The 19,830-nt window shown below is 46.4% G+C and overlaps 1 protein-coding gene across 2 annotated transcripts in view; it reads left to right on the top strand.

Annotated features, from left to right (window-relative positions):
- Positions 1–15,410, top strand: part of LOC103188724 (homeobox protein PKNOX1) — a 30,135-nt gene extending 14,725 nt beyond the window's left edge. For both annotated transcript variants that reach the window (XM_042334324.1, XM_007908802.1), the window contains exons 3-11: positions 904–1,037; positions 3,731–3,902; positions 5,892–6,062; positions 7,330–7,462; positions 10,969–11,063; positions 11,831–11,962; positions 13,068–13,144; positions 13,966–14,141; positions 14,729–15,410. In XM_042334324.1, the coding sequence (XP_042190258.1) occupies positions 904–1,037; positions 3,731–3,902; positions 5,892–6,062; positions 7,330–7,462; positions 10,969–11,063; positions 11,831–11,962; positions 13,068–13,144; positions 13,966–14,141; positions 14,729–14,940 (1,302 nt within the window). In that variant the 3' untranslated portion in view covers positions 14,941–15,410. The remainder of the gene's footprint in view (positions 1–903; positions 1,038–3,730; positions 3,903–5,891; positions 6,063–7,329; positions 7,463–10,968; positions 11,064–11,830; positions 11,963–13,067; positions 13,145–13,965; positions 14,142–14,728) is intronic.
- The last annotated feature ends 4,420 nt before the right edge of the window (positions 15,411–19,830 follow it).

The following is a 19,830-nucleotide window of genomic DNA, read 5'->3' as shown; positions in this document are numbered from 1 at the left end:
CCCTGGCTTGGCCCCGGGATCCGTTACTGTGAAACGCTCTGAGACGCCACCCGGCGTGGAGGGCACTATATAAATCCAAGTTGTTGTTGTTGATTCTTCATAAAAACTGCTGGAGTTCTTTTTCTCTAAATGGCATTCAGTTCTTGAAATGCTCCTATTTAAATAATATCATTTTTCTTCTGTTTCATTTTTTAATCCAGTGTCTGCTATTACTCCCTTTGCACATTTAATTTCTCTAATTGCTTTTATAAAGTTTTGTTCCTCCACATTTTTATTGTTGGCCTCAGTGACATCATTTTCCAGGAAAACTGCAATATCTTCACGTGCTCCCAAATGTGCACTTATTGCAAGCCGTGGTGGGTTGCTATATAGTTCAGTTTGTCTGTTTGATATGTTGGATCAAGAACGAATCAAGATTCAATAAATACTTAATAACAACAACAACTTGCATTTATATAGCGCCCTTCACGCAGCATCTCGGAGCACTTAACAGTGGCGAAGCCTGACGTTGAGCCAAGGGGAGGGAGTTGGTAACCGTAAGCACTGTCAAAGAGGAAGGTCTTCAGGCCTGATCGAAAAGAGGGGAAGGAGGGGGAATGGTAGAGGGATTGGGGATAGAGTTCCAAAAGCTTTGGGGTGTAGTGGCTGAAAGCACGACCACCGATAGTGGATCTGAAGGGACGAGGGACAAGCAGGAGGAAGGAACCAGCCAAGGGGAGGTGGTGGGTAGCGGATTGGGGAAAAAAAGAACGGGTTGGAGAGGTAGGGAGATGCCAGGGCATGAAGCAATTTGTAGATGAATGGTCTGTTTTGACTGGAATGCACCATATATTTCCTCTATCCCCTCTGTCTTGAAAAGCGGGGAATGTTTTGCTCACTGCCGTGTTTTCTCTTTGTCTCCAGATGCCAGTTGTACCTCACATGTCCCACAGCATTGAGCCTGGTCCTAGCTGCATCAAACCTGATGCCAGTGCTGTGAGCCCAGTCCCTGCCGAGTCCCAGACATCAATGGAAGCTGATAAAGGTGCAATTTACAGGTACACCCATGCTTTATGTAACCCAGCTTCTGATGCAAACTGTGTGCCAGGGCCTGGAGTCCGTAAAAATAAATTCTGTACAAAGTTTGATAACTTTGAGCTAGTTGGTAGCTCTTTCATAGACCCGGCTCAGCACAGGCACGATGGGCTGAATGGCCTCCTTCTGTGCTGTAAGATTTTATGATTCTATGTGCGTTGTACGTCCCATTATTCTGGTTCTGATGTGTTTCCCTTCTTTGAATACAGGCTGGGAAAGATAACCCAGTTGGAAAAGGCACTGGCTGATGGAGAACCAGTTAATTCACACTGATTGCGGTGTGGTTAGCTGATGTTTGACAAGATCAGACACTTACATTATTAAGCTTAAGAGTCTCCATTTGTCGGGTATGGCGTGCAAATTCTCTTCTCAGTGAGACACACCCTGCTCATCTAACAACAACAACAACTTGCATTTGTATAGCACCTTTCACTCAAAGAAGCACCTTGTAGTGCTTAATGGAGCTTGGCACCGAGTCAGAGAGAGAGGGGGAAGATGAGTGTAGGCCCCTTCAAAGAAGAAGATCTTCAGGTGCAATCTGAAGTTGGGCAAGAAGGGGGCGACGCAGAGGGATTGAGACAGGTAGTTCCAGAGTTTGAAGCTGAATGCATGTTGCTGATGGTGAAACGGAGGGACGAGGTACATGCAGGAGCCTGGAGCCGGCTGAACAAATGGGGCAGGTAGAGGAGTGGGGTGTGAACAGGTTAAAGAGATAGGGAGGTGTCGTGCATGAAGTGATTTTTGGAGGGATTATTATTAGGCGTGTGGAGTAAGGAAATTTGCCTAAAGTATGGTCAGAGGCATATCATGTGGCGGAGGTGGAGGATAGGGGTCTTGGTCAGTGACCGGATATGGGTAGGAGGAACAACTGGGAATCGACCCTGACAGCTTCAGTGAGTCTGTGGGATAGGCTGGGAAGGTTAAAGAGGTTGGAGCCGCAGGAAAGAAGAGATTGACTCGAGCCAGAGAAGATAGCTTCTGTCTTGTCAACACTTAATTGCAGAAAGTTGGTGCTCATCCACGCCTTGATGTTTGTTTGACAGTAGCAGAAAATGTGGGGGATATAGTGGGAAGGATGAGGGAAGAAGATGATGCAGCCAAGTTGAATTTGTCTGTTTTCGATACAAAGAGGTCCATGGCCTCTTCACACTCGGTGTGAAGGTGGGAGAATCTGAGGTAAGAATTGAAGGTCGCTTGAAGGGAAGCACGGAGATGATGTGTGGTGGATAACAGGAGCTTGGCATTGTTTTTAGCCTCCAGAATAACCTTGGAGTAGATTGCGATTTCCGCTTGTGTGAGGGAGAGGCGGTAGGTTTGATGGTGCTTGAACCACCTGCGCTTGAATGCACAGACTGGGATTTAAGACAATGAGGTGGTTATTGTTACCGGAAGAGTGGGTGGAAGACAATCCTAGATCTCAGCGAGAACTGAATAGAAATTGGAGGAGAGGCGCCATTTAGGAGCTTGATGGCAGCAACAAGAGACTGCAGATGGAGAGCCAGAGGGAAAGAAGGTCCGAGGATGAGAGAGCTCTTGAAAGGGATTCGGGATGGGGGGCCTATTTCCATGGCAAAAAGAGATGGTGGAGGGCTGAGACAGCTCAGCTCCAAAACCACTTTGATTATCTTACCTTACCATTCCCCCCGCAACCAGCCCAGAAAGTCACTACCTGGTTATTAGCTGATAAACACAGGGTAACTAGGTGGATAGCAGGTACCAGGAACTTCTTGTGAGCCACATAGTGAGCAACACAACTGATAATAAAATGCTGTGACCACTTACCCTATCCTACACCCTGAACACACACTCCTACATTGAGCAGTGGTTGCACTAGTTGTAGGTGATGCAACTGGTGCAACAACTGCTTAAGACTCTATTAAACTTGCAACGTGTTAGACATCTATCCAAACGGTTCTCCTTTATGGATCAGAGATCCTGCCCTTGCAACGGAGGGGTTTCCTTTACCATTTACAAAGTCCAAGATCAAGCAGTGAGGTGAATGTGTGGTTAAGAATGAGAAAGGAATACATGGAAAAGGTTCTGACCTGCACTGACCTGTTCAAATCCCCGTCTGTCCCTGAATTATTTGTTCAGTCAGAGCTACAATTGACCTCAGGACTCTGGATTAGGGATGGGAAAATCAGCCAGGGTTTCTGCTCCCGTTCGCTATCCTGTAATCCCTCCCCCCAATTTGCTGGAATGTGCGTGTGTGGACACTGGATGAGAGTAGAATTGGATTTGGCTGTTATGCCGTGGTCCAATTTCCCACCCTAACACATGGTTAAATTTCCCACCCACATTCAATTGTCGAAGCTCAAACATGGATAATGGCCACTTGAGTGAGGGACTCGAGGACACTTGGTGTCCATGAAACCAGACCCCAGGGCAAGCTAGCATCCTCAACAGCAACAAGATTACACTTGTACAGCGCCTTTCACGTCGGAAGGACGTCCCAAGGCGCTGGACATTGTTCAGCATTTCAGACCCGAGCTGGGGTCAGGGTCAAGATAAGAGGGGAGGACAAAAATTGGAGGAGAGGGAAAAAGAAAGAAATCTTTTACAGATAATGATTGCTCATTTCTTATGTAGAGCAAGCAAGGCCGACAGTGTCCTGTGCTGCAGCCAAAGGTTCTAACCATGCTGTGTTTCTTCGCAGACACCCGCTCTTCCCACTGCTGGCATTGCTCTTTGAGAAGTGTGAGCAGTCCACCCAAGGCTCCGAGTGCATCACCTCCGCCAGCTTCGATGTGGACATTGAAAACTTTGTGCGTAAACAGGAGAAAGAAGGAAAGCCGTTTTTCAGTGAGGATCCGGAGATTGATAACCTGGTAAAAGCGGCTTATATTCATCCTTAATAGTCCTTGATATATCGTCTCATCACATTGTTGCGATGTCTCAAAACGCTTCACAGGATATACTGTAAAATGGATTGACTGTATTTTGTGGGCGAAACGCGGCAGCCAATTGCGCACAGCAGTGTTCCACAAACATTGTGGATTGATTGACCACTTTTTTTTGTTTTTGGAGGGATTATTACCCCCGTAAAATGATCCATCAATCAACTAACAACCGTGTTCCTACTTGCTGCTAGGTAAACAGAGGAGTGTGGAGTAAGGAAATTTACCTAAGATTTTGCCCCGCCCAGGTTCCATCGCTTGTGAGGCAAGCCCGCTAACCACTACCCCTATGGTACTCAAGATGGGGTGCACTCACGACTGCCCTGAACATTGAGGGTGCATTTGTGTTTTAGAATCTTATTTTTAAAGAAACTAACGTCACAGATTGGCTTTGCCACAAGTAACACCTACTTGGACAGCTGTTCTCTCCTAATTTGGTGGGGTTAGTGTTAATACCTGACCTTAATAATAATAACCTTACATGTATATGTAGAGGTGAAGCAGATAGCAGTTTTACAACACCTGCCATCTCTGCCCGACACAAACATCTGACAGTCTAATCCCTCTACGGCCAGCATTGACTGCTCCCTCTCACTCTCTCTCGGAAATCCATGACAGAGATTCTAGTGGGGGAGTGAGCACCAGCACAAATACAACGGGGAGAGAGCAGGGAATGGGATTAGAATAGGGAACGAACACCAATACAAATTTGATGGGATAAATGGGCTTCTCCAGTGCTGAAATTTCTAAGAGATGTGAAAATGCATAGACATGTGGGTCCTGAAATCTCCTGTGTGTGTGTGCGTGTGTATTGGTGTGTGTATGTGTGGCCCGCAATTCTGCAACAACAACAAAATGACATTTATAGAGCGCCTTTCATATCGGGAGGATGTCCGAAGGCGCTGAACAGTCAGGGGTCAGCACCCGAGCATGGGGGAGGTGGGGTAGGGGTGAGGGAAGGCAGAGAGGTAGGAGGGCGATTGAAAGCATGGTTGAAGAGGAGGGTCTTGAGACCGGCAAGAAGGAGGCAAGGGAGGAAGCGAGGCAAAGGGACTGTGAGATGGCGTTCCAGAGTGTGGGGGCAGAGAGGATGAAAGCCCGGCCACCAATGGTAGGGCGGGTCAAGTGGGAGATATGAAGCAGACCGGAGCCCGCTGAATGGATGGAGCGGGCAGGTTGGTAGGGAGTCAGCAGGTCAGAGAACTGGGAGGGAGAAGGCCTTTGATGGCCTTGAAAGTGAGGACGAGGATCTTGAATTCGATCCTCTGATGGATGGGAAGCCAGTGGAGTCAGGTGAGGGTGGGAGTGATGGGGTCACGGAGTCTGGTGTGCGTGAGTACTCGAGCTGCAGAGTTTTGGATGATCTGCAGCTTGTGAAGGGAAGCGTTCAGAAGGCCAATGAGGAGGGAGTTTCCATAATCGAGCCTTGATGTGACGAATGCGTGGGTGAGGGTTTTAGCCGCCTGAGGGGTGAGTCAGTGAAGGAGTCTGGCAATGTTGCGGAGGTGATGGTAGGCAGAACCAGTCATGGCGCGGATGTGGGGTAGAAAGAGCAGTTTAGGGTCAAACAAGACACCCAGGTGCCTGACTGGCTTAGTGAGGTTGAGTGTGCAGCCGTGGAGACTGAATCTGCCAGCGCCCGAGGTGCGGAGGCGCTGGCGCGAGCCAATCGGGAGGGCCTCGGTCTTGCTGATGTTCAGTTGGAGAAAGTTTTCCCTTGTCCAGGACTTGATGTCGGACAGACAATCAGTCAGGATGCCAGTAGTCCTAGAGTTGAGGGTGAAGGCAGAGAGATAGAGTTGGGTGTCATCCGCATACATGTGGAAATTACTGCAGCGTGTATAAGGGAAGTTCTCTAAATATCTGAATGTTGGCTGACCTTTGATGAGAGGCTTTTCTCTGTCTTTTGGCTCTGACTAGATGGTGAAAGCGATCCAGGTACTTCGCATTCATCTGCTGGAGCTGGAGAAGGTGAATGACCTGTGTAAAGATTTCTGCAGCCGCTACATTGCCTGTCTGAAAACTAAAATGAACAGTGAAAACCTTCTGAGCAGTGACCCAGGAGGGCCTTACGCAACTGTGCAAACGCAGGTAACGAAACCATCAGAGCTTTCCTGATCGATTTTATCCCCTCCCACACACACGCACCCTGAACTCTTTATCCATACACACCTGTCCGCTCCAGCCTGCTCCATATCCCCTTCCTGCCCACCCTAGTATCAGCAGTCCTGCTTTCAGCCTTTGTTTGGAACTCCATCCTATAGTCCCTTCACCTCATCCCCTCCTTTGCCTCCTTCAAGGAAGGTCCATCTCAAGACCCTCTGACTAGCACCTTCAGTCAATGCCTGCCCCAATGACTCCTGATCCTACCCCCAACACTGTCCTGAAATATTTTTCTCTCCCCTCTAGCCTGACCAGAGCTGGACAGTTCATACCAGCTTTGCTGTAATAGCTTGTATGTTGAAGGGCACGGTCAGTGTGATGATGTATTTAATTACACAAGCAATGAGCATCCCTCGCAGCAGCTGTCTCTTGGAGGCCAAGTGAGGATTCCCTGCCAGCTGGGGAGGGTTGGGTGGTAACGTGTTGTAGATCGCTGGTGTTTGCTCTCCATTTGCTGTGTGGCTCGCTGGAATGACCTTCTGCCCTGGTTGTGCAGAGCAGTCTCTGTGCATTTCTTCCCTGTGAAGTCAGTGCATTAGCAAAGCTTTTTGGCGGGTCCCCAGTCTGATGTTGGACACATCTATTAATGTACGCAAAGCCGTGTTACCATCCCTCCTCTCCCCCCCTCCCCCCACCCCCCCATCTACAGTGCGCTGACCAACAACTGAAACATGTGGAAGAATGATAATAGTTGTATTTAGAAGCACTTAATTGAATTCAGTAAAAGTTTAACTGTATTTAGACATCCAGAAGATCGGCATGATAAGCGCCATCGTTTTCATGGCAGTTAATGATCCTGTTTGATATAATAGTATCATGTTTGATACCACATCTTCCGTAACATGGATTGAGTGACAAGGACAAAATGCATCTCTTGACAGCTTGTTTTAGTAATCTCATATCGCTGTTTTGTAACAGGGGCAGGGATCAAGAGGACTTTGTGGACACCCTATACAATTATGGTTTATTAAAGTCGAATAATATACCAGGAGTTTCTGTGTTTCCAAATGGCACATTCCATGACCCTGGCACCTGTCCAAACCTTGTTTTCCCCTGTCCTGGCACTGCAGGGTGAAAGATCATTGTTTCAACTGCTGTGCATTATCACCGACTAGCTCCAGTTTAATACTATATAAAAATCTATTCATGAGAAGTGTCTTTAACTGAAATCTACTTTCCCCCCTTTTCTCTGCAGCTTCCGATGCAGAGCACAACAATCACAGCACTGCCAGGCACCGTGAGCCCCCAGGGGATCGTGCTGCCAGCCTCAGCGTTACAGCAAGGCAACGTCACCGTCACCACAGTAAACCCTGCGCAGGTCGTAACTGGTATGTAAACTATTCCTACCCAACATGCACACGCATGTTTTTCAGCAGGGTTCACAAGCCTGCATGTGATCAACCCTGACTGATTTGTTTCCTCGAAAGTCAGCCTCTCCCCTTTATAATCCTTGCATTTGATATAGTGCCTTATCACCTTGTTGAGACGTCTCAAAGCGCTTCACAGAATATACTGAAAAGTGGATTAACTGTGTATTTTGTGGATGAAACACAGCAACCAATTATGCACTGCAGTGTTCCACAAATCCTTTTTTGGAGGGATTATTACCCTCAATCTGCCAATCGACTGACAATCGGGTTCCTACTTACGGCTAGGTAAACAGGCGTGTGGAGGAAAGAAACTTGCCTAATTGAGGTGTTTAAAATGATAGAGGGATTTGGTAGGATAGAAACAGAGAACCTATTTCCTCTGGCTGGGGAATCCAGAACAGAACCATCATCTTAAAATTAGAGCCAAAACATTTAGGAGTGAAATAAGGAAGCACTTTTTTATACAAAGGGTAGTGGAAATCTGTAACTCTCTCCTCAAAAGCCTGTGGATGCTGGATTAATTCAAATTTTCAAGACTAAGGTGGATAGATGATTGTTAGACAAGAGTATCAAGGGATATGGAGCAAAGACAGGTAAATGGAGTTGAGGTACAGATCAGTCATGTGCGAGTAGAATAGCAGAATAGGTTCGAGGAGCTCAATGGCCTATGTTCCTAGTATCTGATACTCCAATACAGTGCTGGGAGGAACATGGAGGTGCTGTCGTTCGGTTGAGAAGTTAAACCAAAGTCTGCCAGTTAAAAATGGATGTTAAAAATCCCACAGCAATATTCAAAAAGAGAAGGGAGTTTCTTCTGGTGTCCTGGTCTACAGTGCCCAGGATAAAATTAATCAATGTTCATGGCTGTTTGTGGGAATTTACTCTGCGCAAATTGGCTGCTGTGTTTGCCTACAAATATGCAGTCACTACACTTTAAAGCAAAGTCCTCTGCAGCGCTTTGAGACGTCTGCTGTTGTGAAAACCGCTACATCAAATGCAAAGATTATTATCATCACCGAGGTCAGTGGTAGTGCAGCTACGAGACGGAGACGTACGTGTTTTCAAACTAAGCAGAAGCTAATCATATGAGCAATTCCCTGATGATGCAGACATCTGAAGAGAATGTTTGCCATCACTTGTAGATTGTCTCAATAAGGCAGGCATTATATGAAGGATCTTTCCATTGAAAAAAAAGAATAGGCATCATTTTTATTTATTTAACCAAGAAATTCTGAATACATAAATAGAGCGAAATTTGCATCTTTTTAAGTATTTGATGGGAAGATTAAAGTTTAAATAATACAGTTAATCCAGAACTCCGCTGTCCACATCCTCTTCCCACATCCCTCTTCATACCCTCATCACAACAGGCTCCACTGGCTCCTTATCACAGAACGGATGGATTTCAAGATCCTCGCACTCGTCTTCAAATCCCTTCATGCTCTGGCACCTCCCTACCTCTCCGACCTGCTTCCTGCCCAATGAACTACCCGTCACCTCCGCTTGACTGGCTCTGGCCTCCTGCTTGTCCCTCATGCCCTCTGCTCCACCATCGGTCGCCGCGCTTTCAGAGATGCCCCAAATCTGGAACAATTTCCCTTAATCCTTCCGCCATGCCCCCTCCTTCTCCATCTTCAGATTGTGCCTGAACGCTTTCCCTTTCGACCAGGCTTATGGTCACTCTCACTGCCTTGCTCAACGTCAGGCTCTGCCACTGTCAAGCGCTCTGAGACCCTACCCCTTGTGAGGGGGCGCTGTACAAATGCAAGTTGTTGTTGTTAATATTTTCACCGCTAAGTGTCCCTTTTCAACTATTCAATTGATCCAGCCTCATCGTTACCTGGTGGTAATGAAATCTTTCAGTGAATCTCTGAATGTTTGCTGTTTAACCAGCCTGGCAGGAAAAGAAATAGTGAAAAACAAGCCAAGCCACTAACTCCAGCGAGTACCGCATACAATAGCACAGAACTTGCTTACACTTCAAAATGACAGCAGAGAGCTGAAGAAAGCGCTCTGTAGGTGGTGTGCTGCCCCCTCGTGGGTATTAATGTTAAACACCAAACCATTGCAAATTATAATACAGTAATATTAATCCTTGCACTTTGTGTGTGTGTGTGTGTGTGTGTGTATATAGAACTTTATCCTGTTGTTGAGATGTCTCGAAGAGCTTCACAGGCTTTACTGTAAAGCCCTGTAGCGTACTAGTTGGAGAACTCGCCTCGCAAGCGAGATGACCCAGGTTTGATTCCCGGGTGGGCAAGTTTCCTTACTCCACACGCCTCTGCCCAGGCTCTCTGGGACACTACCCTGAGTAAGGGGCGTATCATACGTGCAAGTTGTTGTCATTATTGCTTTTTTCTATCTCTGTGATCTGCTGACCTCTTATCAACCTGTCCGCTCTCTTCGCTCAGCAGGCTCCGGCCTGTTCCACGTCCCCCACCCAGCCCGCCCCATCATCGGCGGTCGGGCCTTCAGCTGCTCTGCCCCCACCCTTTGGAACTCCATCCCACATTCCCTTCGACTCACTCTCTCCTGTGCCTCCTTCAAGGCACGTCTTAAGACCCTCCTCTTTGACTGCCCTCCCTTATTCCAACCACCCCCCCCCCCCCACCACTCAGGTCCAAATCCCTAACTTTCCTGATGTGAAAGGCACTTTACAAATGGAATTTTGCATTGTATGTTTACCTAACAGTAAGTAGGAACCCCGGTCGATTGGCCAATTGCTTTCCGGAGGTAATAATCCCTCAAAAATATATATTAATTTGGTAACTCAATCCACAACTATTTGTGGGACACTGCTGAATGCAATTGGCTGCTGTATTTCGCCCACAAATTACAGTCAATCCACTTTACAATATAATCTGGGAAGCGCTTTGAGACGTTTCAACAATGTGATAAGGAGCTACATCAAATGCAAGGAATATTATTATATACCGAGCCCTTCCAGTGTCTTGGCCAACAGTCTTCTAGTTAAATTGGTAGTTCACCTGCTAGTTATTTTCAAATTGGATGCCTCATTCGCCTATAAAATGGTCACTACACTTCAAGTAAATTCTGTGAAGCGTTTTCAGATGTCCTCCCAATGTGATACAAGATCAAATGTAAGGATTATTGTTATTATTATTGTTAATAATCATAAAAACACAGTTGCTACACTTTGTAGTTACTGCGAAGCACATTGAGACATTTCAGTGTGATAAGAGGCTAAATCAAATGCAAGGATTATTATTAATACCAAATCCCCAATGGTTGATGGGACACTGCTACGTGCCACATTTTGGCCACAGAATATAGTCAATCCACTTTACAGTAGATTCTGCAAAGCGCTTGGAGACATCTCAATGACGCAATATGAAATGCAACGATTATTATTATTATTAAATCCAAACTGTAAATTTACCTCCAGTGCTATTGTTTAGGAAGGATGTGCAACATTCTGTGAATTTGTGACTGGTTTCATTCAGCAGGTGGAGCGGTTTACCAGCCGGTGACCGTAGTAACTCCCCAAGGCCAGGTTGTGACACAGACACATGGTACGATACGCATCCAAAATGCACAGGTGAGTTTATCTCCATCCCAATGCCGGCAGGGAGAAGCTGAAGTGCGACCTGCTCTGAGCAGAACATTTTGGGATTGTTAGAGCCTTGTGTTGTCCTTATACAATACATTGAATTATTAATGTCTTTAATAATTGACCTTGTTAAAGTGTGACTCCCATGAACTGTGTGGTGACGTTTCCTGCAGTGTTGTGGCTCACGAAAGGATGGCTTGCAAGGCTGAACCTGGATCCTCTAGGAGTTTCACAACACAAGCTTCCTGCAATGTTCTATGTACAGGAACCACATTCTGGGTGATAAACACCAGTTGTGTGGCAACAAGGCGATAATATTCGTCAGTCAAAGGCATTTCTATCAGGCTGGTTCAATTGATAGCAGTCTCACCTCTTAAGTCAGACAGATTGTGAGTTTGAGTCCAATTTCAGGACTTTGAGTTCATAGTTCAGGCTGACGCTCCAGTGGAGTGCTACCTTGTCGGGAGGTGCCGTCCTTCAGGCGAGACATTAAGCCAAGGTTCTCACATGCTCGTTCAGTAAAAGATCCCACGACACTGTTCAAAAAGAGAAGGGAGTTTTACTCAGTGTCTTGGCCAACAATCCCTTAAATAAAATTGGTCATTCATTGACTTTATAGCTGTTTGTGAGATACTGCCATGTGTAAATTTGCTGCTGCTGTGTACAATAATTTGCTGAGACATTTTTGATAATGTAATGAGGCAAATTTAATTTGCTACAGGACTCCACAAACAATGTTTTTGAATGATTTTCAGCTCCAGCTGCAGCTAAACCAAGATCTGAATGTCTTGCATCAAGACGGGGAGAACTCTCCGAAAAACAAGCGTGGAGTCTTGCCAAAGCAAGCTACCAACATCATGAGGTCCTGGCTCTTCCAGCACATTGCGGTGAGTGTCACATGCTGCCCTGTGCCCTGACAGCTCATTCATCAGGAGTCTCCATTGTATGTGTTTCCTCCACTCCTTTTGCCAAACTCTGTGTACATTACTTGTCTTGAACTAATGTTCATTTTAGTTGATAGTGTCACGTTTAATACATCAGTCTGTTCATATGATGAAGGTCCTGGGCTCCGTGTCTAATTAGACACAAAGCCCAGAGCTCAGCTGAATGAAACTCCATTGCTTAATGACTGTGTACTGACCCTGTAGTTGACAACAAAGTTAGTTCACACTGGGCTGAGCTACAATTCAAGCAAGATCACATCTAGGACATGGGCACATGTAGCTAGTGAGCAGTTGTGAGTTGTCAGCTGGCAGTTCGCGGGACGGTGGATGGGTCGGTGGGCTGATGAGTGGGTGGGTGCACGGCAGTTGGTGAGACCCCAAAACTCTGGAACGCTCTCAGTCTATGCCTCCGCCTTGCCCTTTCCTTCCCCATATTATAATCCTTGCATTTGATATAGCGCTTTTCACGTCGGGAGGACATCCCAAAGCGCTTCACAGAACACACTGTAAAGTGAATTGACTGTATATTTGTGGGCAAACACGGCAGCCAATTGCGCACAGCCATGTACCACAAACAGTCATAGATTGAAAATGACCAATTTATTATTGTTTTGTTTTGGAGGGATTATTATTAGGCTCTGTGTGGAGTAAGGAAACTTGCCCAAGGTTTCGCCCTGACCTGCCTGGGATTGAACTCAGGTCTCTCGCTTGCAAAGCGAGTGCTCTAACCACTGAGCTACAGGACTCCACTTGTTATTCAAGTCGCACCTCAAGGCCTTCCTCTTTGAATGTGCCTACAGTCACCTCCTCCCTCCCCCTGGCTCAGCATCAGGCTCCGCCATTGTTAAGTGAGGAGGGCGCTGTATAAATGCAAGTTGTTGTTGAGGGAGGGCTGCTGGGAGACCTGTGAGCAGTTGGGTGCTGGGCAGCTGGCCAAGATGGACAGATATCTTCTGACTCCAGGTGCTAACGCTAGATTCTGGTCAGGAGTAAGTAGGAACTTATTCCTAGGCACGTAACTAACCATCTCACCCTTTACTGCTTCCAGCACCCGTATCCCACGGAGGATGAGAAGAGGCAAATCGCAGGTCAAACCAATCTCACCCTCCTACAGGTCAATAACTGGTAAGCGACATTGGTCTGTTAGTTGATAATACTAATGCTCTCTAGAACTAGGTAAGCAGGGAACATCCTTCCAGGGAGAGGGTGTGTCTTGCATTCCAGAAACAAGAAAATTTCCATGTGTAGGTGGTTAGGCTAAGGAATGTTTGTCTGGATGTTTTTAAGTCATGTGATGGGTTTTGGCATGTCAGAAATCCACCCAATTGACAAACGTGATAATGAAAATAATCCTTGCAATTTAACATTAGTGCCTTTCAAGTAAGGAGGACACTGTGTATTTTGTAGGTGAACATGGAGCCAGTTTGCCCATAGCAACGTTCCACAAATGGAGTGAATGATCAATTTTATCGTAGTCAGTCTTGAAGAAGGAGGTATTCACTGTCCACCTGGGGGTTCAGAGCAGGAAGGAGGGCAGTGTCCAGCCTGGCTCTAGCAGTGCCTGAGTTAATAATAATCCTTGCATTTGATACATCCCCTTATCACGTTGTTGAAATCTCTCAAAGGGCTTGACAGACTATATTGTAAAGTGAATTGACTATATTTTGTGGGTAAAACACAGCAAGCAATTACAAACAGTGGTGGATTGTACCCAAGTTATTTTTTTTGAGCAATTATTACACCAGAAAGCAGTCCGTCAATCGACAAACAACTGGGTTCCTACTTACTCCTAGGTAAACAGAGATGTGTGGAGTAAGGAAACTTGCCTAAGGTTTTGCCCCACCAGGGAATCGAGCCCAGGTCCTCTCGCTTGCAAGGCAAGTGCTCTAATCACTACACTGCAGGACTCCATGATGTTGCTGATAGCCACTGTGTTTGACCTATAGGTTCATCAATGCCCGAAGGCGGATCTTGCAGCCGATGCTGGACGCCAGTAATCCTGACACTGCCCCAAAGGCCAAGAAGATCAAGACCCAGAACCGACCAGTTCAGAGATTCTGGCCGGACTCCATCGCTGCGGGCGTGGCCCAGCATCACGTCACCAACATCTCTGTCACAGATGGTGAGTTACTGAATTACAGCCTCCCTGAACATAGCCATGCTCCAGCAGACACATTAATGGTATACACCAATCACTGGCTCCTGCACAGGTACTTACATTTGATAATAATCGGGACATTTTATATAGCTCCTTAATCCCAACAATTGGTGTGCATTTATAGCAGAGTAGTCTGGGCAGTGATCAACAGTGAGGAACTCTGGCTAACTGTTCCTTCCCTAAATTGTGGTGGAGGGAAGGGGGAAAGCATTGGTAAATACTCGGCTCACACACTGAGATGGGATCAGTAATCAGTAACTCGGCACAGAACTGATTTTGGGATCAGTAACTAGTCACGTACTGGGAATGAGATCAGTAACTATTCACAGACTGGGAATGGGATCAGTAGCTAGTCATAGACTGGGAATGGGATCAATAACTAGTGACAGACTGGGAATGGGATCAGTAACTCAGTAACAGGCAATGATGAGGATCTCAGCACAGAGCAGGGCTGAAGCTGCTGACTGTTACCGCCGACTCCTGACCTCTATTTGAAACATGATGATGGAGTACACGAAATGCCTGGTGAAATTGCCTTGGTGCCTTTGCAGGTGGAATGGTTTCCATGTCGAGTCCTGTCAATGTAAACGTGGACAGCTTGCAGTCCCTGTCGTCTGATGGAGCCACCCTCGCCGTCCAGCAGGTCATGATGGCGGGTCAGAGCGGAGAGGATTCGGGGAACAGCGTGGAGGAGGATGACAGCGACATCTCTACCACAAACATGAGCACCCTGGCCTTAGACAACAGCGACTCACTGCAGTAAGAGAACAGGAGGGGTTGTAAACCAGAACTGGCAGAGTTTTTATTGGGGTTTTTTGTGCACTGAGACAGGTGCATTTTCCGTGGAAGCTATTTTATACATAGGTAGCAGAGCGAGCGAGCGCACTCCTATCACCTCGTCCTGAAAAGTGCAGATCGAAAAGATTCCCAGTTTGAACTGTGAGTTTTACCGTGAGCACCAGGGGAAGATGGTTTCACCTCCACATCGTTGTACAGACAAATGCCGAAACGTTCTGCTTTTTTCTAAGGAGCTAGGGTTGTGTGTCTCCACTCAGAAATAACTGGCCATGATTTGCCCTCGATCGCGGAACCTCTTTGTTCACCGGAAGGAAGGAAATTATCGGATGAAATCCTGCTTTTTTTTTGTTTCATTTTGTTTTTATCGAAGAATTTTATTGTCAAAATATTTTCCACCGAACATGCAGGTTAATTTTTATTAAACAGTGGAACGTATAAATGTCTGTACCAATGCGTGCTATACTTAGCTAAGAGCACAGACACACACGAGATACTCGGGAGAGGAAGGGGAGGGGGGTTAAAATTTGAAGGACTAAAACGTGGAGATGAAAACTCAATGAAATCTCCATTACTGAAGCTCAACAACCCAAACAGGTCAGTGTGAGGTGTGCCAGTGGGGGAGGAGGGAGGGTCACATGATTTATTGTCGAAGCAATGCCTTCTAGCCAATGCCCCCCCATTTGCCTGTGTTTTGCGCCTCCCAACCAACCCCCTGTACACCCTGGGTTTAACCACCTACCTGTACGACTGGGAATTAACTCTCTCCCAAACCGGTGTACAGTATTCCTCCGATGCCCGCTTGCTGATGCCCGACAATCTGAGATATTTCACACCTGAGCACGGTTTCCTCCAGCCTCACCGGTCAGATGTTACTGCACGAAGGGAAGTCGGGGGAGGTTTGAAACTGGAATCAAGCGGGTCTTACTTCACACTGTGTGTAAAGCACAGATGTACTTTGTGCCATGTGTAAACCTTGTGTAATTGACCTGTGGTGTGAGAGTTGGTTGAAGCACGTGTACAGAGAGAATCACAGGAGCCGGGTTCTGACCATTCTTTTCATCAATCATTTATGTCACGCGGTGGAGTCCTGTAGCATAGCGATAAGCGTATTCTCCTTACAAGCAAGAGGACCCGGTTTTGATTCCCGGGTGGGGTGAAAATTCAGGCAAGTTTCCTTACTCCATAAGCCTCTGTTTATCCAGTAGTATGTAGTAAGTTGGTTGTTAGTCAATCGACCAATTGCTTTCCTGGGGTAACAATCCCTCCCCCCAAAATTTAGTCACTTAATCCACGACTGTCTGTGGGATGGTGATGTGCGTAATCGGCTGCCATGTTTCGCCCACAAAATACACTTTACAATATATGAAGCGCTTTGAGACGTCTCAATGAAGTGATAGCACGCTATACCAAATGCCAGGATTATTTTTCTTATTATTATGAAGGGCTCCTGTAATTCCCTCTTTATGCACAGTTTACACATTACACATGGCCCATAATGTTGAGTGCGGAGCTAGTTTTGTGGGTAATTTGGTAACTGACCGCTGATCGGCAGTGTGGGAAGCGTTACGTCTGTGTACTCATTGTAATCATTGTCAGAGCACGAGGCAGAGACAATTTGTCCAGTGCTGGCCCCAGTCAGCTACGTGCAATAATTCCTGTGTTCACGCTTTCTGGGGACGCTTCTGTATTTCCAATACCCGATCATGTGTAGCTGTACCTCTCTCATTCTAAACGCCCATTCTTGGCCACGCTTTCATTGGAGTCTCAGCGGGAGCTCCTCGCCCGTTTCCTGGTGCTTTATCCACACCCTTAATGCATGCTGAGCAGCCCAGGGGTGGAGTCTGATACCAGAACAAAGATCCTGCGAGGCAGTTAAAACTCCCTTCAGTGAGTGAATTATTAGATCAAAACTCCCTCTTGTTCCTCGTCCCCTCCGTTCCACCATAGGTGGCCACAGTTTCAGCCACTACTCCCCAGAAACTCTGGAACTCTCACTCAATCCCTCCGCCTTGCCTCCTCCTTCCCCATCTTCAGGTCATGCCTGAAGACCTTCCTCTTCGACCATTCTTTCGGTCATCTCCCCCTCCCTCTATCTTGGCATCAGGCTCCGCCTCTATAAAGCGTTCTGTCAAGTGCGTGAGGGTTGTTGTTGAAATGAAACTCAAGTCATTTTCCTGCAGTATGTGGTTCAGTCTGTTATTAACAAGGTGATCAGATGTTACAGAGAATGTCTGTCACTTACTAAGGTGGCGTTTCCATGGCTCAGTCTCTGTGTATTTTCCCTGACGGCATAGGTTGGGGAATTAATTGTTAAGTGGCAGTAGAAATTCCTGAGAATGTTAACACCTGTCCCCACTCCACACTGCCACATCCCGTGTTCATGTTGTGAGGTGTTGTTTGTATAATGGATTGTATTCAGTCTGTGGCTACGTTGAGTCAGGAAACCACTCCATGGGAGAGAAATGGTAAACAGGACAGTAGCGAGAGACACAATTAGGGGATTACATGTCAGTGACTAGGTCACGTGTGATCAGCAGTGGACACCCAAGATCTGCTTCTAAGAACAGTAACTATGTAAAAGACTGATGTATAGAAAGCGATTGCTCCGCAAGGTATAATTAGAGCCAGTGTTTCGAAGTAGTGTACAACTTTATGAACTTTTGTACTTGATAGTGTTTCCCCGAGAGACATAATACACATATTGTTAAGCTGTTTCCTCATGAACATCAACGCGCAAAATTTTAGTATCTTCCAGCACAGAAGGAGGCCATACGGCCCATTGTGCCCGTGCCGGATTTTTGAAAGAGCTATCCACTAGTCCTACCCTCCACTCTCACCCCATAGCCCTGCAAATTCTTTTTAAGTATCTATCCAATTTCCTTTTGAAAGCTACTATTAAATCTGCTTCCACCAAACTTTCAGGCAGTGCATTCCAGACCGTAACAGCTCTGGGTGAAAAAATTGTCCAGGTTACCCCTCTGGTTCTTTTGCCAATTATCTTAAATCTGTGTCCTCTGGTTACTGACCCACCCGCCAGAGGAAAACAGCTACTCACTATTTACTTTATCAAAACCCCTCATAATGGTGAACACCTATTAAATCCTCCCTCAACCTTCCCTGCTCTAAGCCGATTAATCCCAACCTCTCGAGTCTCTCCACATAATTGAGGTTCCTCATCTCTGGTATCATTCTGGTAAATCTTCCCATGGGTTAATTGGGTTAAATTTTTTACGTTGGGTTAAAAGCTGTGAATCCACTTTGTTTAAGGCTAACGTCTACCATCTGTTATAATGGAGGACATGTAACAGACGGTATTGAAAGTACTGTTTTGTCCTGGGCCTGATAACCACATGGAGTGCTGTGTGACAGACAGCCACCTTATTTACCCAACTCTGCGTTAAATGACATGTTGTAGAACAACAATTTGCATTTATGCAGGGCAGTCTGATGTCTTGGAGCTCTGTTAACTTTGCAGAGGTGAAAGCTTGTATTTATAATTTATAGAGTTCGAGTCAGTACAGTGAGAAACCCACCCTTGACAGTTGGTTGTACAGTAAGCTGTACCCTGAGCCCTAAATCCTGTGTATAGCAGGAGTGTCCTACCTCCCCCCCCACCCCCCACTCTCCCCCAAGTTGGTACTCCCAGTTTGTTAAATCTCGAACGGTGCTGGAGAATCGAGGACACTTTACTTACGGAAAATCTATGCCTTCTTAGCCCCGCCAGATCAATCCTGATGTAGTCTAGTGGTTAGCGCACTTGCGTGACAAGCGAGAGGACTCAGGTTCGATTCCCAGGTGGAGTGAAACCTTTGGCAAGTTTCCTTACTCCACACTAACAACCGGGTTACTTAGCAGTAAGTAGGAACCTGGTTGTCAGTCGATTTGTGGATCGCTTTCCGGTGGTAATAATGCCCCCCCCAAAAAAAAAATTTGGTAACTCAATCTGCAACTGGTTGTCAGAAGTTCCTGTATGCAATTGGCTGCCGCATTTCTCCCACAAAATACACGGTCAATCCACTTTATGGTGTATTTTGTAAAGCGCTTGGAGACGTCTCAATGACGTGATGAGACACTATATCAAATACAAGGATAGTTATTATAAAGTGTGGGAAATTCTTAAATTTCACCGTAAATTCCGAAACTTTCCCCTCCCGGTTCTTATAAATACTGGCTTCGAAAAGAAAACTACTGTGCATTTTTTTTATTTACTTTTCCACAATCCTGAGCAATCTCATTTTCAAATGAATGATTTGCAATGATTTTTGCAGACTTTAAGAAATTCGAGCTTCTGGGGCTGAATAAACACAACATTGAGTAAGGAGACAGACAGGCTTTGGCTCTCACAAGTGTCTGGAGTGAAGAGAAAGTGGAGGCTGGACTGGCTTGTGACAATAGAAGGTCAATGTACTGAACTAAAATGTGTCCCTTGCGGGAGGATTCCCTGCCCCCAGTGACTGGTCTGCCCTTCCAGGTCCTGCTGATGAGCCAGGCTGGGCCGCGCTGTCCTCAACAGTGCCCTGGAATACTGCGAATCCACCTGGCTCAGAAACCGGACTAGAGACCCTCACAGAGGACTGGCTTAATTCTGATAATCCGTTGCTAAACATGTCACCTTGGAGCCAGTCCAGTCCAGTCCAAGGAGACCCCGCTACCTCCCACTACCCCCTCCCAACGAGGATAGTTACTCATTGGTCGTTTGACATCCGACAAGCTCGGGTTTGAGCCCTCACTAGGTGGATGGCAGGTACAAGGAACTCCCTGCGAGCTTCCCCATGGGTAACGCAGCTCAGTAGGAAGTGCGTGAGAGCATTGCCTTTATTTTTATTGGAAAGACATTGCATTTATTCTTCAATGA

The sequence above is a fragment of the Callorhinchus milii genome, unplaced genomic scaffold (assembly GCF_018977255.1).
Source record: "Callorhinchus milii isolate IMCB2004 unplaced genomic scaffold, IMCB_Cmil_1.0 Scaffold4, whole genome shotgun sequence".
Lineage (NCBI taxonomy): Eukaryota > Metazoa > Chordata > Chondrichthyes > Chimaeriformes > Callorhinchidae > Callorhinchus > Callorhinchus milii.
The sequence above is the reverse complement of the archived record's forward strand: the minus strand, read 5'-3'. Positions and strand labels throughout refer to the sequence as shown.